The 18,155-nt window shown below is 38.1% G+C and overlaps 1 protein-coding gene across 2 annotated transcripts in view; it reads right to left on the bottom strand.

The window, feature by feature from the left end:
• Positions 1–320: 320 nt before the first annotated feature.
• gas8 (growth arrest-specific 8) overlaps positions 321–18,155 on the bottom strand; it is a 51,435-nt gene continuing 33,600 nt past the window's right edge. For both annotated transcript variants that reach the window (XM_073070233.1, XM_073070232.1), the window contains 6 exons: positions 16,952–17,157; positions 15,740–15,907; positions 10,600–10,686; positions 6,011–6,220; positions 3,591–3,656; positions 321–934 (listed from right to left, as the gene is read on the bottom strand). In XM_073070233.1, the coding sequence (XP_072926334.1) occupies positions 785–934; positions 3,591–3,656; positions 6,011–6,220; positions 10,600–10,686; positions 15,740–15,907; positions 16,952–17,157 (887 nt within the window). In that variant the 3' untranslated portion in view covers positions 321–784. The remainder of the gene's footprint in view (positions 935–3,590; positions 3,657–6,010; positions 6,221–10,599; positions 10,687–15,739; positions 15,908–16,951; positions 17,158–18,155) is intronic.

The raw sequence follows: 18,155 nt of genomic DNA, 5'->3' as shown, positions 1-18,155 counted from the left end.
TCTTGTGATCGTAAAAATTACATTTAAAAAAAGACAAAAGCACATTTGATTGGCTCCCGAGAGACCTCTGCGTCCAAGTGCACTGCCATTTTACCAGAAGCTTGCACAACAAACTGCATTGACTTGTACACCAACTGCCCCATCATTAGCTCTGTCATTCCGGTTCCTATGAGTGAAATTGTGAGAAATGTCACAACAAAAAGCTATATTTAGTCTTCAGTGATCAACAAAATGTTATGGTAACAAAATATTTCCCAGGCTTTTTCTCTTAACCAAAATAACTCATTCTGGGTTACAAGAATCTAATAAGACCATAACAATTTTTCACTAAATATATATATGAAAATTTTATTCATTTAGAAAGACACATGTTCATAAATCAAGATATTTTCACATTTTGTTCATTTTCATTTTCAAAAAGTCTGAACAGCCAGATGGCTATTTTGATAGAAATGAAATCTGACAAAGTGTAAGATCGATGATTGTTCTTCTGCTTTGGGAGTCATCATTTGAGAAAGGAATCTTGAACACAAAACTAAGAGACCTTCTTCAAATAATACCGTGGTATTTTTAACATATAATCTGAACTACCAGAATGTGCTGTGTGTTTTATCATAATCCAAAGATGGTACTTCACTTCTACAGAAGACCCTTAGTAATGTATTCACAATACTGGGCTAGAACATGACCAGTCGATGTTCCGATAAATTTCTGATGCATCATAATTAGAAATATTACCAATTACATTTATTGATACCACAGGAAAGTGTAATTTATTGTCAGTTTATGACCCAGAGGCGACCAGCCCAGCTGGACCCTGACCAATAGTCTGGCCACACAAGGCAGTTTCCAGTGGTTTGAATCCAAGCTCCTCTAGTGGAATTCCGAATGCAGTAAGTTTTGACTCATATGTTCGCAGCAAGTCATTGTGAGCCTGTACAACAAGCAGAAAGGTGATTTTTAATAGAAATTCCTTAGAAAATATATGTTTTTGGCTTATCCATTGTAACCATACAACTTTAAATAGGCATTGCTTTATGAAAAATGACAAATTAACACCATTATAGAGACAAATTCAGCAGCTGTTTTGATTACAGTGGAAGTCATCTAACTGTATGAGATTATTAACCAATTTGATTTGATAATGCTGGTAGAGACTACCAGCATTATCTTATATGCTGGTAAAGACTAAGGAGTTGGTGGTGGTGGATCTGAGGAGGGCTAAGGCACCGGTGACCCCTGTTTCCATCCAAGGGGTCAGTGTGGACATAGTGGAGGATTACAAATACCTGGGGATACGAATGGACAATAAACTGGACTGGTCAAAGAACACTGAGGCTGTCTACAAGAAAGGCCGTCTCTATTTCTTGAGGAGACTGAGGTCCTTTAACATCTGCCGGACGATGCTGAGGATGTTCTACGAGGCTGTGGTGGCCAGTGCTATCATGTTTGCTGTTGTGTGCTGGGGCAGCAGGCTGAGGTTAGCAGACACCAACAGAATCAACAAACTCATTCGTAAGGCCAGTGATGTTGTGGGGGTGGAACTGGACTCTCTGACGGTGGTGTCTGAAAAGAGGATGCTGTCCAAGTTGCATGCCATCTTGGACAATGACTCCCATCCACTCCATAATGTACTGGTTAGGCACAGGAATACGCTCAGCCAGAGACTTATTCCACCCAGATGTAACACTGAGCGTCATAGGAAGTCATTCCTACCTGTGGCCATCAAACTTTACAACTCCTCCCTCGGAGTGTCAGACACCCTGAACCAATAGGCTGGTCCTGGACTTATTTCCGCTTGGCATGATTAACTTATTTTTATTTAATTACTTATGGTTTTATACTGCTATATTTCTTCACTATTCTTGGTTGGTGCGGCTGTAACGAAACCCAATTTCCCTCGGGATCAATAAAGTATGTCTGTCTGTCTGTCTGAGACAGCAAAGTTGGTTATTACATCAAATGTCGTATGGAATTGTTAACATGGAGACAGCGGAAAGCTGTAGTTTTATCATCTAAAAATGGTACTATCAGTGATACTTCAGTTCACTCTTTGGCCCAAAGCCAGAATATCCCACTATCTCACTGGGGTTAGTAGTACTAATGCAACCAAATGGGATCAACCATACATTGTCATGAGAGACCCAAGAGCCTGCAGATGCTGGAATCTGGAGCAAAGAATAAATGGCTAGAGGAACTCAGTAGGTCTATGGAGGCAGAGGGATGGTCAATGTTGTGGGTCAAGAGCCTGCATCTAGACTAAGAGTGTAGAAGAGGGACAGCCAACACAAAGAGGTGATGAGGAGAAGTGACGCAGAAACTGGCTAGCCACTTCTTTCCAGGCCACTTCCTCTAAGCCTCCCATTACCCAGTTTCTCTTCCTTCCCCCACCTGATTCCACCTGGCCATCACTTCCCTCTCCATCTGTTTCCACTTGTCTGACAGTTCCTGTGTCACCCCTTGTCCTAACCTCTTTACACTGACCAATTTCTCCTTATGCAAATGCAGCACTTTGACCTGAAACATCACCTAAGCCTCTGCCTCTATGAATACTGATTTCCTCTAGCAGTTTGTTTTTAGTTCATAAATTGTCATGCTGTTTTATCGCTTGAGAGAATTTACGATTTGGAAAAAAAAACAGTGAAAATGTATTTCTGCCTATTACTTGGGCTATTTTTTGTCAATATGTCACTGAGCAATTACTGAAGTACCAGTCATTATTTATAACAGAGAGCTTGACACAGGGATTCTCTGACAAAATATCCTAAGCAAATAGTCTTTTTTAACAAAATAAAGGAGTAATAAACCTCCATTAAACTTTATAGACTGCTATTAAGATCTACAGTTTAATTTAATCTGGAACCATCACAGCTTAATAAGGCAAATGGTTTGCCCAAGACCACAAGAAGCTGCAGAGCTGTGGACACAACTCTGTACATCAAGGCAATCAGCCTCTTGTCCATGCATTCTGGCTATACTTCTCACTGCCTTGGTAAAGCACCAATAAAATCAGACTCCACCCGCCCTGCATATTTTCCTCTCCCCTCTCTCACTGGGCAGGATATACAAAAGTCTGAAAGCACACACCACCAGTCTCAAGGACAGCATCTATCCCGCTATCATAAGACTATTTAACAGTCCCCTAAAAATGATAAAATAGACTCTTGACCTTGCAATCTACTTTGTTATGGCCTTGCCCCTTGCTGTCTGCCTGCACTGTACTTTCACTGTAACTGTAACACTTTATTCTGCATTCTGCTTTACTATATTGCTTTGTATTAACTCAATGCACATCTGTAATGAAATAATCAATATGGATGGTGTGCAAACCAAATTTTTCACTGTACCTCGGAACGTGACATTAATAGTAAACCAAACTATTCAATTTTTTAAATCAAGAATCCAAAAATCTGCTCTGCATCTGGCAGTGTACTCAAAGACAGCATAATGATTTAAAGGCACGGAGGACGGAAAACGTCTTACTGAAATACCAGACGTTATTGAATGAATTTTCTAGTTTTGAATACACGAAGCAAGATACCAGCAGCCTGCTAAAAATGCAATTTTTGAATATTTAACTTATAACTTACCTTACAAACACGAGCCAATTCATACTGTAAGTCTTTGATTACGTTATTCTTAGAGTCCAGAACATCCTAAGAGAGAACCAAATAGGTAAGTGAGCTTGATGTAATATTCAGAATCTGAAACAGCTAATAAAAATATCAACAAAGGTATATGAATCTGAAATAACAGGTATGTAGTTAAAGATTACGCTCTATCCAGTAAGTAATGTAACACAAAATATACTCGTTCACAAGGAACAATAAAAGTTAAATTAAACATAAATTATTCCCAGCGTTTTGTGTGTTGCTCTAGAAATTACTTAAGATATTTTTTTAAATGTTTCAAACATCTCTGAATGCACATAGTCCAAATAACCCTAACCAGAATCTTGTTTGCCTTATTATTTGTCTTAGACCACTGTTCCACAGAAATATCTTCCAATTCACCTACCTATCCATGAAATTAAATCGAATACATTGTGCAAATTCAGTTCCAAAAACAATACTTGATTTCTCAGTAATCTTCATTGACCTGCAAGATGTAGTTTGAAATATTCTAAGCAAAATGTGAGCACTGAATGTCTACCCGATGGTATTGGGGAGTAGGGGTTGGGGGAGGAACTAAGCTGGCCTTAAGGATTTCAATCTATTTGTCAAGTAGTCTCTTTGTCCTCTATCCCTTTATGATCACACTTCCCTTTGTGCCTTTCTTTGATCTTTTAAAGCTCTTTTATCTCAAATTTTATCCTGTTCTGATGAAAGATTATCAACCTGTAACATTTACTCAATAAAGATATTTAATATCAGAGAAATGTACACAGTATGCACCCCGAAATGCTTCATTCTCTAAAGATGCTGCCAAACCCGACACCGCTTTCCATTTATATTTCAGATTTCCAGCAACTGCAATATTCTGTTTCAACATGATTTTAATATGACGTTATCTCACAAATAAATCCTTTATCTTCAGTTTGTTCATGGAATCTCGCCAAAGGCAAAGGATTCTGGGTACAGATAGGGTACATTGAGACAAGTATATTTTAGCCCAATTAAGCAATTGCCCAATTAGAGCCACAGAGTCATAGAAAAGTACAGCACAGAAACAGGCCCTTTGGCCCATCTAGTCCACGCCAAACCATTTAAACTGCCTAGTCCCATCGACCTGCACATCCATACCCCTACCATCCACGTACCTATCCAAACTTCTCTTAAATGTTGAAATCGAGCTCACATGCACCACTTGCACTGGCAGCTCATTCCACACTCTCACCATTCCCTATAACTGAGGTCCCCCAGTCCGGTAACATCCTTGTACATTTTCACTGTACTCTTTCAAACTTATTTATATCTTTCCTGTAGGTAGGTGACCAAAACTGCACACAATACTCCAAAATTAAGCCTCACCAATGTCTTATGCAACTTCAACAGAACATTCCATCTCCTGCACTCTATAGTTTGATTTATGAAGGCCACTGTGCCAAAAGCTTTCTACCTGTGACACCAGTTTCAATAAACTATGGAGCCATATTCCCAGATCCCTTTGTTCTACTGCACCCAATGCCGTACCGCTCACTGTGTAACACCCACCCTGGTTGGGCCTACCGAAATTAACCAAAGTTTCATGGAAACTGTTAAAAAGGTATAAAAAAACAAACTGAGTAATAAATTATATGTTTAAATGAAATCCAGAATAAATTAGAATACTATCAATACTGCTACAGTACTATAAAATTGTGTATTAGTTCCTAAGTTACCGATGGAGAATTCATCCAGTGTATGCTGCCATGTTCTTTTGACTGACTGTAAATGAACAAAATCAGCAGAGATACGTAGTGTAGATAATGGACTGCCTTCATTCAATGCTATCGACAATTGCATCCTCCAACTCTTCACTTTCATTGTAACATTTAAGATTATTGACTGTATCTTCAAATTCTTTATAGTTTCTAACTTGAAGTAGTGAAATTGTTTCATTTCACTCCTGGCCATTTCTGGCTTCTCCAAGCCTGAATGCTTGAAACCGCAGTGAGAAAAACAGTTCTGAATTGTATTACTCATCAACTATCAGCAACCAAATCACTGCTTTTTGAGCATTACATGCACAATTGATGCTATATAAAAACCTTTCGCTCTAAGCACAGGGTAGTACCTAATGGCCATACACAGGCACACTAATTGAAAGTGTTTGGCAACAGTCTCCTGCTCCAATTAGTGTAGTGTTCCACATCAACGAAAGGAATCCCGGCTATTTTCTTGATTAGCTTTATTTCTTTAAGAGATGTCCCAAATAAGCGGCTGCCCTGATTAACTGTGGCTCCAATTAACCAGAATCCATTGTGGTTTGTATCTGATAATCACATTTCGTTGGCATTAAGAAATTTCCCAGTGAGATGGGTATTGTTCCCATACCAACCACAAGAATAAACAAGAAAGATTATTATTACCTCCAGTTTGCGAGTGATCATAGTGAGTGCAGTTGGGTCAAGGTTGGAAGCAGCAAGCACCTCGTTCAGTTGTGCTTCCTTTTTCTCCAAGCAGTCTGACAGCGCATTAAGTTTTTGTTCAAGAATAATATTCTTCAAACCCGTCTTCTGCTGAACCTCCTGAATGGCTTTTTCAAACTTGTTGTACAGCTGATCTCGCTCTTCTTGAACCTCAATGCAAAATAATATTTAAAACATTGTAACGGTAGTAATGTATGCTGATATGAATCAACCATGTTAATTCTGCTGAAAGTATGCCACATACCAATTACCGTAGATTCCGGACTACAGAGCGCACATGATTAAAAGCCGCTGGCTCTAATTTTAGAAATAAAATCAATTTTTTACTTGTAAAGGCCGCACCGGATTTTAGGCCGCACCGGATTTTCGGCCGCAGGTGTCCCACGTTGTAATATGAGATATTTACACAGAAAGATATTACACGTGAGGATTTTTTAACTTTTAATTAAATCCATATGGTAACAAAAACAAATACATATTGCAAATGCTTTTTTTCGAACCGTGCCCGCAACGCGGCTACTTTTAAATATACGTTGCGTATACTTCTTTACTGAACAACATTCCAATATCTCCTAACGACTGGTAAAAAATATATATACTGCAGCCTACCAGGAAAAGTTATTGATCGCCTTTAACTTAAAAGCAGCGTTTTCGCTCCGCCGCTCCCCCCCGCCGTCCCGTTTATCGCAAACCGGTATCCCACAAGACGTGGCGAAACCGGGTGTGACGTCATAGCATCCCGCGATGTAGTACAGAAAACAAATATAGTTAAAACTCTTCTAACTTTAACTAGAAAATGAATTACTAAGCGAAAATATTATAAACTAAATAACTGCCATAAAGGCAGCACAATGCTTTTCTTCGAGTGTTTTCCATGTTGATGAGGGTGAGTACAAATGACTGATTTACAATAATTTAATTGTGAAAGTGCGCTTGATTTATCGTACAATTTCATTGGACCTCTGTGAACTACTCATCAATTTTATTGGTCTACTGTTACGAGGCAAAATATTTTCGGCGGCATGAAAAAAAATAATATATTAGCCGCTCCGTATTAAAGGCCGCAGAGTTCAAAGCTGTTCAAAATGTGGGAAAAAAGTAGCGGCTTAAAATCCGGAATCTACGGTAGTTGAACAGATATTGGAAAGTATTTGAAAACTGTTAACTTCTTATGTAAAATAAACATTTTTCCCTTCCTCGAATTGGTTTATTTCTTGTAGTTATCTGACAGTGTATTATTGCATCCAGTTCTTGTTAACTATATTTCAGAAGCAATTTAGATTTAGATATAGAACATAGAACAGTACAGGTCCTTCGGTCCACAATGTAGTGCCGATCTTATAACCTACTCCAACGCTTCTTTCCCACATAGCCCTCAATTTTCATTCATCCATGTGCCACTGAGTCCATTAAATGTCTAATGTATCTGCCTGTACCACCACCCTCAGCAGTATGTTCCAAGCACCTACCTTCGACTCACCCCAATATTTCCCTCCAATTACCTTAAAATTATGTTATCTTGTAATAGCCATTTTCATCCTAAGAAATAGGTGCAGGCTGTCCACTCTATCTATGCCTGTTATCATCTTATACATATCTATCAAGTCACTTCTCATCGCCCTTTGCTACAAGGAGCCCTAGCTTACTCAGCCTGTCCTCATAAGACATAATTTTTAATCCAGGCAGCACCCTAGCACGTTTCCTCTTTTATCCCTGATCAGTCCTACCCTCGGTCTAAATCTTCCACAAACTTCATATAATGAGGTGACAGAAATTAAGACAGTGCTCTGAGTTTTATAAAGCTGCAGAATTACCTCGCAGCTGCTAAACTAACAATATCCCCTGAAACTTCTTCATATTATTCCTCAGTTAATTTTGTTTTCATTGCCTCTGTCTGTATCTCCGATGCTTCTTGATTTTCCTCTTCCGTAACCCAACATACCATACATCTTTCTAACCACCCTACCAACTTGCATGGCAACTTTGGGGAATCTACAGATGTAGATCACAAGTCCTCCACATGGACAAGAATCCTGCCATTCACCCTGTACTCTGCCTTCCAAAGTGTATCATGTTACACTTTCGGATTGAACTCCATCTGCTACTTCTCAACCCAGCTCTGCATCCTATAAGTGTCCCTTTGTAACCTACGATGACCTTCTGCAAACTTACTAACCACACCTCCACTTCCTCATCCAAGTCATATATAAAAATCAGAAAGAGCAGTGGTCCTAGAACAGATTATAGCAGAACGCTAATGGTCACTAACCTCCAAGTGAATACACTTCATCCACTACCACTCTCTGCCTTCTATGGGAAAGCCAACATTGAATCCACGCTGCCAAGTTTCCCTGGATCCATTGCCTTGTAACTTTTTGAATGAGCCTACCACGGTGAACCTTGTTGAATACCTTACTAAAATCCATATACAACATATCCACTGGTTTTCCTTCATCAATTTGTTTTGTCATTTCCTTGAAGAATTCAATCAGGCTAGTGAGGCATGACCTGCCCCTCACAACGCCATTCTGACTGCCCATAATTAGACTATGCCTTTCCAAATGCTCGTAAATCCTGTCTCTGAAAGTCTTCTCCAATAATTTACCCACCACTGATGTAAGACTCACTGTTCTATAAATCCCAGGATCATCCCTATTACCTTTTATGAACAAAGGAATAACATTTGCTACCCCCCCCCCACCCCAATCTTCTGGTATTACGCCTGTGGACAGTGATGACTCAAAGATCATCACCACAGGTATAGTAATCTCTTCCCTTGCTTTCTATAGTAACTTAGGACATATTCCACCTGGAACCGGAGACTTGTCTGTCCAAATGTTTTCAAAAGTTCCAGCACATACTCTTTCTTAACATTAAAATGTTCCAGCATATCTGTCTGTTTTAGGCTGTCCTCACATTCACAAAGGTCCCTCTCACTGATGAATACTGAAACAAAGTATTCATTAAGGACTTCCTCCAACTCCAAGCACGTTTCCTGTTTTTGTTCCTAACTGCTCCTACCTAGTCTGCTCATCCTCCAGTTCTTCAAGTATGTATGGAACACCTTGAGGTTTTCCTTAATCCTACTCATCAAGGCTTTCGTATGTCCTCTTCTAGCTCTCCTTAGTTCCTTCTTAAGTTCCCTTATAACTCTCAAGAACCTTGTCTGATCCTTGCTTCCTAAACCTTAAGTATGCTCCTTTCTTGTTCTTGACTACAACCATGGACTCACTTTCAACGACTGCATTTCTCATGTTCTCAATATTTATTATTATTACTATTATTATTCTTTTTTCTTTTGTATTTGCAGTTTGTTGTTTTTTGCACATTGGTTGTTTGTCCATCCTGGTGGGTGCAGTCTTTAACTGATTTTATTGTGTTTCTTGGATTTACTGTGCATGTCTGCAAGAAAATAAGCCTCAGGGTTGTACATGGTAACATATATACATACTTTTATAATAAACTTATTTTGAACTTTGAATATATTCCACAAGACTTATCTTGCTTACCATCCTTTCCCTGTGTCAATGGAATACAGTTTGAATAGTCTTGCTGAAAAAGTGACTGTGACTTTTCCAAGAGAGTTCAATGTCAGTATAAAGTATAATGTGAATTTACTTCATATAATTAATTATATTTTTTTCATATCCTTTTCATGGACTATAATTGGGCTATCACCTATCCTAATACTATTTTCTTTATCAAAATAATCATCTTTATTTCTGTTAATGTTTCTTGATTAACTTGTTCACCAGTACATTTACTCGGAAAACATTTCATATTTAATTCATTTCACTATTGAAACTGAAGATCAGAATTATTATCATCATTATTATTACTTTATTACTAATGATTATCTCTGATCTTGAACTTTAAATTTCACTTACGTCTCTCCTAACTCAGACTGGTGATGGACATCTGCTCAGGTTTAACATTATAACAAAAATCAAGACTAACCTGACCAAACTGAACCCAAGAGCAAGGATTTATAATTTTTTTGATGCCCTAACCACACCACACTCAAATTGTTGGATCCCATCAAACTCAAGTTGAAAATCAGGCTCTAAATAAAGTACTCACACATTTATTTTATAAAGCCTGAAAGGACTTAACACTAAGACTATTTGAATTTTTGATGCTATCAATATATAACTAGGACCCTTACGACTCAGGTCAGGTTGCTAAACTGTAATTTGCTCTGTATGGATATCAAGCAAAATGGAATTAAAGTGAGTAAATACAGCTGAGGTAAAGAACAACTATAACCTAACTGGATCAGGAGAATGTTCAAGGAGCTGAATAATTTACTCCTGTTCCTAAACTCTGGTTTCAGTACACCTCTTGTCATACAACCACTGCCAATGCAATTTCTCAAAATGACATCTGATTATAAAGCACATGATTTTTAAACAAATAATTACTTTTAATAAAGTTCCTCTTCTGGTGTGCAGGGCTGTGGGTGCGCTTTCATCATTGGCATTTTAAACGCCATCAGTTATATTTCAATAAGTAACTTTATTGTGACCAACCTTGCAAAAACGCTGCTCCAGTACTTCATATTCCCACCTGAATTGCTTCATTTCTTTATCCATCATTTTAAGCTTTGCTCTAGCTCGCTGCAAGAAGAAAATCAATTAATTCAATAGTTAAATTCCGTGTTCTTTACCAGTGGTTTGTGCCTTCCATCTTTACTTTGAAGTCAAGGGATGGGTCAACCACAGCTCGGATATTTTAGTAAGTAGTCACTAATACCACGCTCATATTTATTGACAGTGCACATAATTGTCAGCCACAAGATGGAGCTGTGTTACTTCTGGAAAATCTTTAGCTTATATCTAGTACGACAATTATAACTCAGAAACGGCCAGGAAATCATTCAGTCTTCCAATTTTTTTTATATACCTAAAGCAATTATTGCTCACATTTGTTAAAAAACACTAATATATTTTTATTATCTATGAATAAACTGGTATATTTAAGTTTAAAAAAGAGCTTTTTCTATAAAACAAATACATATTTTGGTCAAATATTCAAGTATCACAAATGTAAAGTGCTGATAGCCTTGAATTTTTACAAGCCCCATGTAATTCATAAATAGTTTTCAGCACATCCATTTTCAAAAAGGAACCCATGGTACAGTAAGCAGGTTAGTGAAGCAAAAGAAGACCAGAGCCACCAAGTGATGAGTAATGATCATCTACAACAGCCTATCTACCTTATCATCATCAGGCCTTCTATCACCAAGTTCACGAGGGTCACCGCTTACCAGAAACTCAAGAAAAATCACAAAAACACCATGAAATAGCACAGCTACAGAAGGTATTTCTTTAAGTAGCTCACCTTTTGAGTTTCTATCCACAAAGTAGTGATAGAAAACACCAAGAGAGGACAAGTAATGAACCAAGGTTAGAGTTACTATATCTGAATCTTGAAACTCCTTACAAAACAACTTTGAGGGCATACATTTAGCACATTGACTTCAATCTTTCATTGCTGACCCCTATATATTTAGGTTAAACACAAATGACAATTTGCTCAGAACATCCACAACAGCCTTTCTCAACCTTTTTGTCTTGGAGAAAACATTGAAATAATTTTAGGTCTCAGGGAAACCCCGCATAAATATTATTCTATCGACAACTCACAGTACATTAGTATTATCAGTAAGTTGTAGATATAATAATCCACAAATAATTGTCAATGCTCTTTTGAATACAGAAAGAATTTTTAGCTAGCTTTTCTTTTAAAAAACAGGTAGTTAAGCTTAGCTTACCTTTCTTGAAATTAATCTATTTCTTTCCCTTTCACAAATATTAAAAATTCATAAGGCAAACATAATAAATTTCTGTTAACTAACTGGCTTAAGCCAAAAAGGGATTATTTTTTCTAAACGCTCAGGAGATTTAACTTAAATAAAGATTGTAAATTGATTTTAATTGATGTTATTTACAACATGAAATTTATTGACAGTTGAATAGTAAACTTACTAAAAACCATAAGCCAAAGCAATATGAATGAAAATATAGCCTAAAGCACAATTTTATACAAGACTTTGAAAAAATCATTTTCTTACTAAGTGGCATGATCAGACTCAAATATAGGCCTAGCATGTAAAACCTGTGCTTGTTTTTTGCTGCACAAATACTCAATTCTGGGTTGAACTTGAGATAAGCACATACAGAACTCACCTTCAACTGAAATGAGACAATCTCTATCCTTGCTACTGATGCTTATTAAACAAGAAAAAGCTTGCTCACACATGCAAGAATTTGAAAATTGCAGCAAAAAGTTCATTGTTTTCTTCTGATTGGCAGGATACTCTTTTACAGAAATCCAGAATTCATCCAGGGGCAGGCAATAAATCTCATCTTGAGTGCAAGAACAGACTGCCTCTCACAAAGTTTTTCCTCTTCTCTCAAAGTCAAGTCCTCAGGCTGAACAGAAGATTCATAGAAAGGGCTCCTCATTCAGCCATACACTTGTGTTGAGAGGGAGGAAAGTACTGCTCAATTTTGTTCTGTAGTTCTTCCAGTTGGTTTTCAATAAGACTTGATACTTTCTGATCCTCCCCCGCTCTCAAACCCAAGCAGCAGTGGAACCATTTCAAGATTTCCTCTTGCAACATTGTGGGTTTTTTTTGCAACAAAGATTCAATTTCCTTTTAAATCCAAGAATATTGTCACTTTAAGTTAAAACATTTTCTCCAGGGCCTCGCAGACATTTGTTCAAATGGTTCATATGATGAAAAATGTCTGCTAAGTAGGCTATTTCTGCAGCCATTCTTCATCTTCAAAGCACTCTGCAAAATCTGGCTTACTATTTTCCTGAAAGTACCCGGTACTCTTGCAATTCACCTTTCAGCTCAGATACCCTGCTGAGAATTCTTCTTCTACTAAGCCACCAGATTTCTGTATGCAGCAGGAGATTGGTGTGCTCTTTATCTTTAAAAACTTTATACAGTTTTTTAACATTCTCAAGTGAACTGGTCTTTGTTTAATAAAGTTAATCATTTTTGTAGCATGATCCAGAACTTTTTTCATTTCATCTCCAAGAGTTTTTGACATCAGCACCTCCCTGTGAAGAAAGCAGTGTGTTGTGAACAAAGTCAGGATTTTCCTTTTTTACAAGAGAAACAAAACCTCTAATGGAGCCAGCCGTTGATGGGGCACCATCAGTACAGATGCCAACACAGTTCCTCCAAGACAGATCTTTTGTTTCCAAATCTGAAGACAAAACATTAAATATATCTTGGCCTTTGCTTGTTTTTTGGCAATTCTTTGCAATAGAAAAAGTTTCCTTGAATTTCACCATCATTTACAAATCTTACAAATGCTACATGACATTTTTAGTGAAACCTGTTGACTCATCAACCTTGATAGAGAAGCTGCTGTTTTTCAGTTCATCACACAAATCCTCATCAGCTTCATGAGACATTAATAAGTCAACTTATCATACTGTTTGAGTGACCACCTTCTTGTCTGAACAAAAACCATGCAAGAGCCCATTCTCAAGTTACTATATACAGACAACTGTACTCTTCTCACGCACACAGAGGACATGCTATATGCTGCAGTCACAGTTCGCCAAGGCTGCGGGAGCTTTCAGGTTAACAGACAGTCTGAAGAAAACAATGATCCTCCATCAGAAGCCCCCTTGCGGCATTTACAACCAACCTCTGATCATTATTGATGAACACCCTCTCACCACAGTTGAGCAGTTCACCGACCTGGGCAGCATCATCTCTAACGACACTACGGTAGTAAGGGACATTGCCAATCGACTCCCCAGAGCCAGCAGTGCCTTCAGGTGCCTCCAGAATATGTGTGGAAGAACCACCTGCTGCATCTGTCCACCAAAATCCAGGTGTACAGGGCTGCCATCATCACAACATTGCCACACAGCTCCAAAGCCTGGGCCTTGTAGCACAGGCAAATCCGGCTGCTCAAGTACTTCCATCAGCACTGCCTCCACTCCATCATGGGAATCGGCTGGCTGGATTGTGACTGCAACACGGTCCTGGAGAAGGTTCAACTTCCAAGCATTGAAGCCACTTTGCTGCTCAAGCAACTCCGCTGGCCAGGCCACGTGTCTCGTGTGGACAACTCCAGGTTACCGAAAGCAGTACTCTACAGAGAACTCTCTCAGGGCAAGAGAGATCATGGTACCCCGTACAAGTGGTACAGAGATCAACTTAAGCAGCAGCTCTCTCAGGCAAATCTCAAGGTCAACGAGTGGCAGCAACTGGAGAATGCTGATCCAAGGCACAGCCAAGAATATTGAGGAATCCAGAAGAGTGACTGCTGAAGAGAAGAAGAGACATAGGAAGGATCCTACTACCCAAGCACCTGCAACCCAGCTGCTCGCATCTCCCTACAGGCCCAGAGTCCGCAGATCCAGAATTCGCCTCTACAGTCACCAACGATAATGCTCTCGCTCCTGAGGATTCTTCTTCCCTCCTGATCTTCGCAAGCGAAGAACCAGCCATCATTGAGCATGAAGCCTTTTCAATTTCTTGTACTGCATCTTGTCCTAGTATTTTACCCACTATAATTTTACGTGCTGGCGTTATTAGGTTCTCACCAACTGTGGGACTTTTGCTTTTCTTGGTAATAAGTTCTGCTACTAAGTAGCCTAAATCCTGGTTCTTTTTACTAACTGTGACTTTATTAACAAAAGCTTTACTCTGGTTGTTTTGCAATTCCAATAGCTGTTTAAAATAATTATCACATTTATGAGTCATATGGCTATGATTTGAAGTTAAGCATCTTTTCAGTTTTGCTGGAGCCATTGCTGCATTTGTAAATGGTTTGTCACAGACTAGGCACAACGGAATCAAACAACTAGGATCACCAGTCCATGCAAAACCTTTCATGTAATGACGTATTTTTTGTGTCCGTTGTTGCACTCGTGCCGTGAAGTGACTCAGAAGATTGCAATTCAAAAATCGCCACATTTGACCATCTGACATCTCTGTAAAACACAGGGGTTAATAAAATATAAAAACAGGCGAGTCTATTCAATGCTCGTAAAACGCACTTCACTTTCCTCCTCAGCCTACCGTCCTCCCCTTCGTGCAATACAGTATTCACCAATTACCACAGCATCCCCTACCTTGGACTCAACCAAATAAACACGGTCATACAGTGCACCACCATACTGGGCTGAGAAGCCTCTAATGAGATTGCTAACGAGGCTGCTCAGTCACTGTCCAACACTGTGAGCACTAGCATTGTGCAAAGTTAAAAAAATGATTTTTAAAAAATCACAATCTCTTGTGGAACCCTGAGCGACCTCTCACGGAACCCCAGTTGAGAAACCCTGGTTACAGAAAATAAAATATGACATTGTAATATTTTATACATATGGACTTGAATATTTTCAAGAATTTCACAAATAACAACTTATTCTGTTATCATCTTGTAAAATTATAACCTGAATTATAATTCAATATTTGTGTTGTGATATTTATGTTGATATTGTGATAATATTCTCTGGATTTAGCAGAGCTGTTTCAGAAATATTAAATTACAATTCATTATAATATACAGATAGATTGGATAAAATAAATATTGGTTCAAAAATCAGTATCATAATCATAATTATTTCCTTAAATCAATTCCAGAAATTGACAAACTAGTATACAAATTGCCAAGTTACCAAAAAACTTACTGTAAGGAAACCTTTATCCCGCTCATAATTAACCAAAAGTTTAGTAAGTCTTGCCACCTCTTCCCGTGCCTTCTGAAGTGGCTCTGTCAGATGTTTGTTCTGAATGCGAAGGTCTGCCATTTCATTCTCCATTCGTTCTTCTTTTGCTTTCATTTCTTCTATTTGTTCCTGAAGAATGAGAACAACATCTGATCATCCCATTTCCCCACTGCTCAGTGACAGCACAGCAATTTTGTTGCAGCAAATCACAAGCAAGAAACATAACTTACAATTGTGTATCCAAATGAACTTATTAATACCTATCACACAGTGTATGAATATGAGGAATTTTTAAATAGTGCAGGAAATTATATATTTGGTCTATTTCGTTCAGCTCCCAAGACCTTGCCGTTACTTTACTATCTTCGGGTCAAATCTATGGAACTCTGTCCCAAATAGCATTGTGAGAATATGTACACCATACGTACTGATCTGGTTCTTTGCCACGTTCTCCAAGGAAATTAGGAGTAGGCATTAAATGTTGATCTTGCTGGCAAAAGCAAAATTATTTGATGGAACTTAAAACATCTTCATACATTTAGATGCAAGGTAGCTCCCTTATAATGAACCTTCACAATAAGAAGTAACACTTAGATTAAGGTAAATGCATGAAATAAATATGGTTCAGAGATTACATCTTTTTTGGTAAAATCTATATTTTATCAATGTTCAGTGAGTGATCAATATTGCAGATAACCTGCAATATTGCTATACTGCCTTGCTTACATTCATCTGAAGGGTAGAACAGAAGAAATTTACTGAGTACCTTTTGCGTACAAATGCATAGATCAGAAGCCTTTAATTGACAAATGTCTCATATCCAACCCTCAAAGAAAAAGCTCTCCATTCCTCAGAGTTGATTACTTTCCAATGGAAAATTAACAAAAATAAATGGATTAATGACTTAGAAACCTAAAACTGTGTTGTGGTTATCTAAACCCATTTTTCATGGGTGCTACAGCCACCATGAAGAAGATATGACATCAAATTGAACTTGATTTGAACTCAGATCCAGGAATGGATAAGACAGTATACAAATACATCCAGCTGTTAGTTTCTGGCAGAAATTAAGCTTTTGTGTCACTCAGCAAAGAATGCAACAGTTCTAATTTTACTTGTAACCATGTACAATCATTTACAGCAAATCTGTTTAATGATGTGAAAACCCCTAACCTTCAATGAATTAATGAGTGCCAAGTTGTTAAGAGTGATATCATTGTAGTAATTTTTAATATCACTGAAAGCTTTTTCATGATTTTTCATCAATGCGTTGATCTGACTATTCTTTCTCTCTTCAATTTCATGAATTTCTGTTTTTCTTTTCAATTCCATCTCTTCACGCAGCATGTCCATCTTCTTCTGATACTTGGCTTCGATATCTAGTATGAAATCAAGGTTAAGTGATTTTCTGTCTCAACAAAATTTTCATTTTTTCCACTTAGAAACTATAATTCAATTACATATGTTAGATCCTAATGCTCGAAGTTTCTGAAGTGCAGGAGAGTGAAACTTGGGCAGACCTTGGATTGGATTGAAGGTACAGGCGGCCCCCACTTTTCGAACGTTTGCTTTACGACAGCTCGCTGTTACGAAAGACCTACATTAGTACCTGTTTTCGCTAACCAAAGAGGATTTTCGCCTTTATAAAAAATAGACGCCCGCTTTATACTTGTGTTTACCCGAGAAAGACTACCATGACCGTGAAGCCTTGTGCGGGCAGTTGTGTGTGCATGCGTGTACGTGCATATGCGTGAACATGCGTACGCATGTACGTACGTATGTGTGTACGTGTGTAGGCGTGTATGTGCCAATTTTTTTTCTCCAAATCGATTTTGGCTCACTGTCTTCCCGATTTTTATAAGTGAAGCTACACCGTACATACAATATTTCTACTTCATACAGGCTGTATATTTATCATATCATTCCTGCTTTTACTATATGTTAGTGTTATTTTAGGTTTTATGTGTTATTTGGTATGATTTGCTAGGTTATTTTTTTGGTCTGGAAAAACTCAAAAAATTTTCCCATATAAATTAATGGTAATTGCTTCTTCGCTTTATGACATTTGGGCTTACAAACGGTTTCATAGGAACGCTCTACCTTCCAATAGCAGGGGAAACCTGTAATCAATTTAGTTGCAATAACAGCAATGATTTTCCTTATAAACCTCTGAAGAGACTCAATTCCTATCAGAGGCAAGTTACAAGTTTGATTGCTCATCTTTTCATTGGGCAGGTGGCTCCACAATCACAGACTAACCTCATAATCATCCTATTTTTAGAATATGAAGCATGATCATATATCCAAAGTTACTGACAGTATGAAGCCTGCCTTACCATATTTCTAACAGCAAGATGTGATCCTTTAAAGTGTATGT

Source organism: Hemitrygon akajei, chromosome 17, assembly GCF_048418815.1.
Source record: "Hemitrygon akajei chromosome 17, sHemAka1.3, whole genome shotgun sequence".
NCBI classification, from domain to species: Eukaryota; Metazoa; Chordata; class Chondrichthyes; order Myliobatiformes; family Dasyatidae; genus Hemitrygon; species Hemitrygon akajei.
The sequence above is the reverse complement of the archived record's forward strand: the minus strand, read 5'-3'. Positions and strand labels throughout refer to the sequence as shown.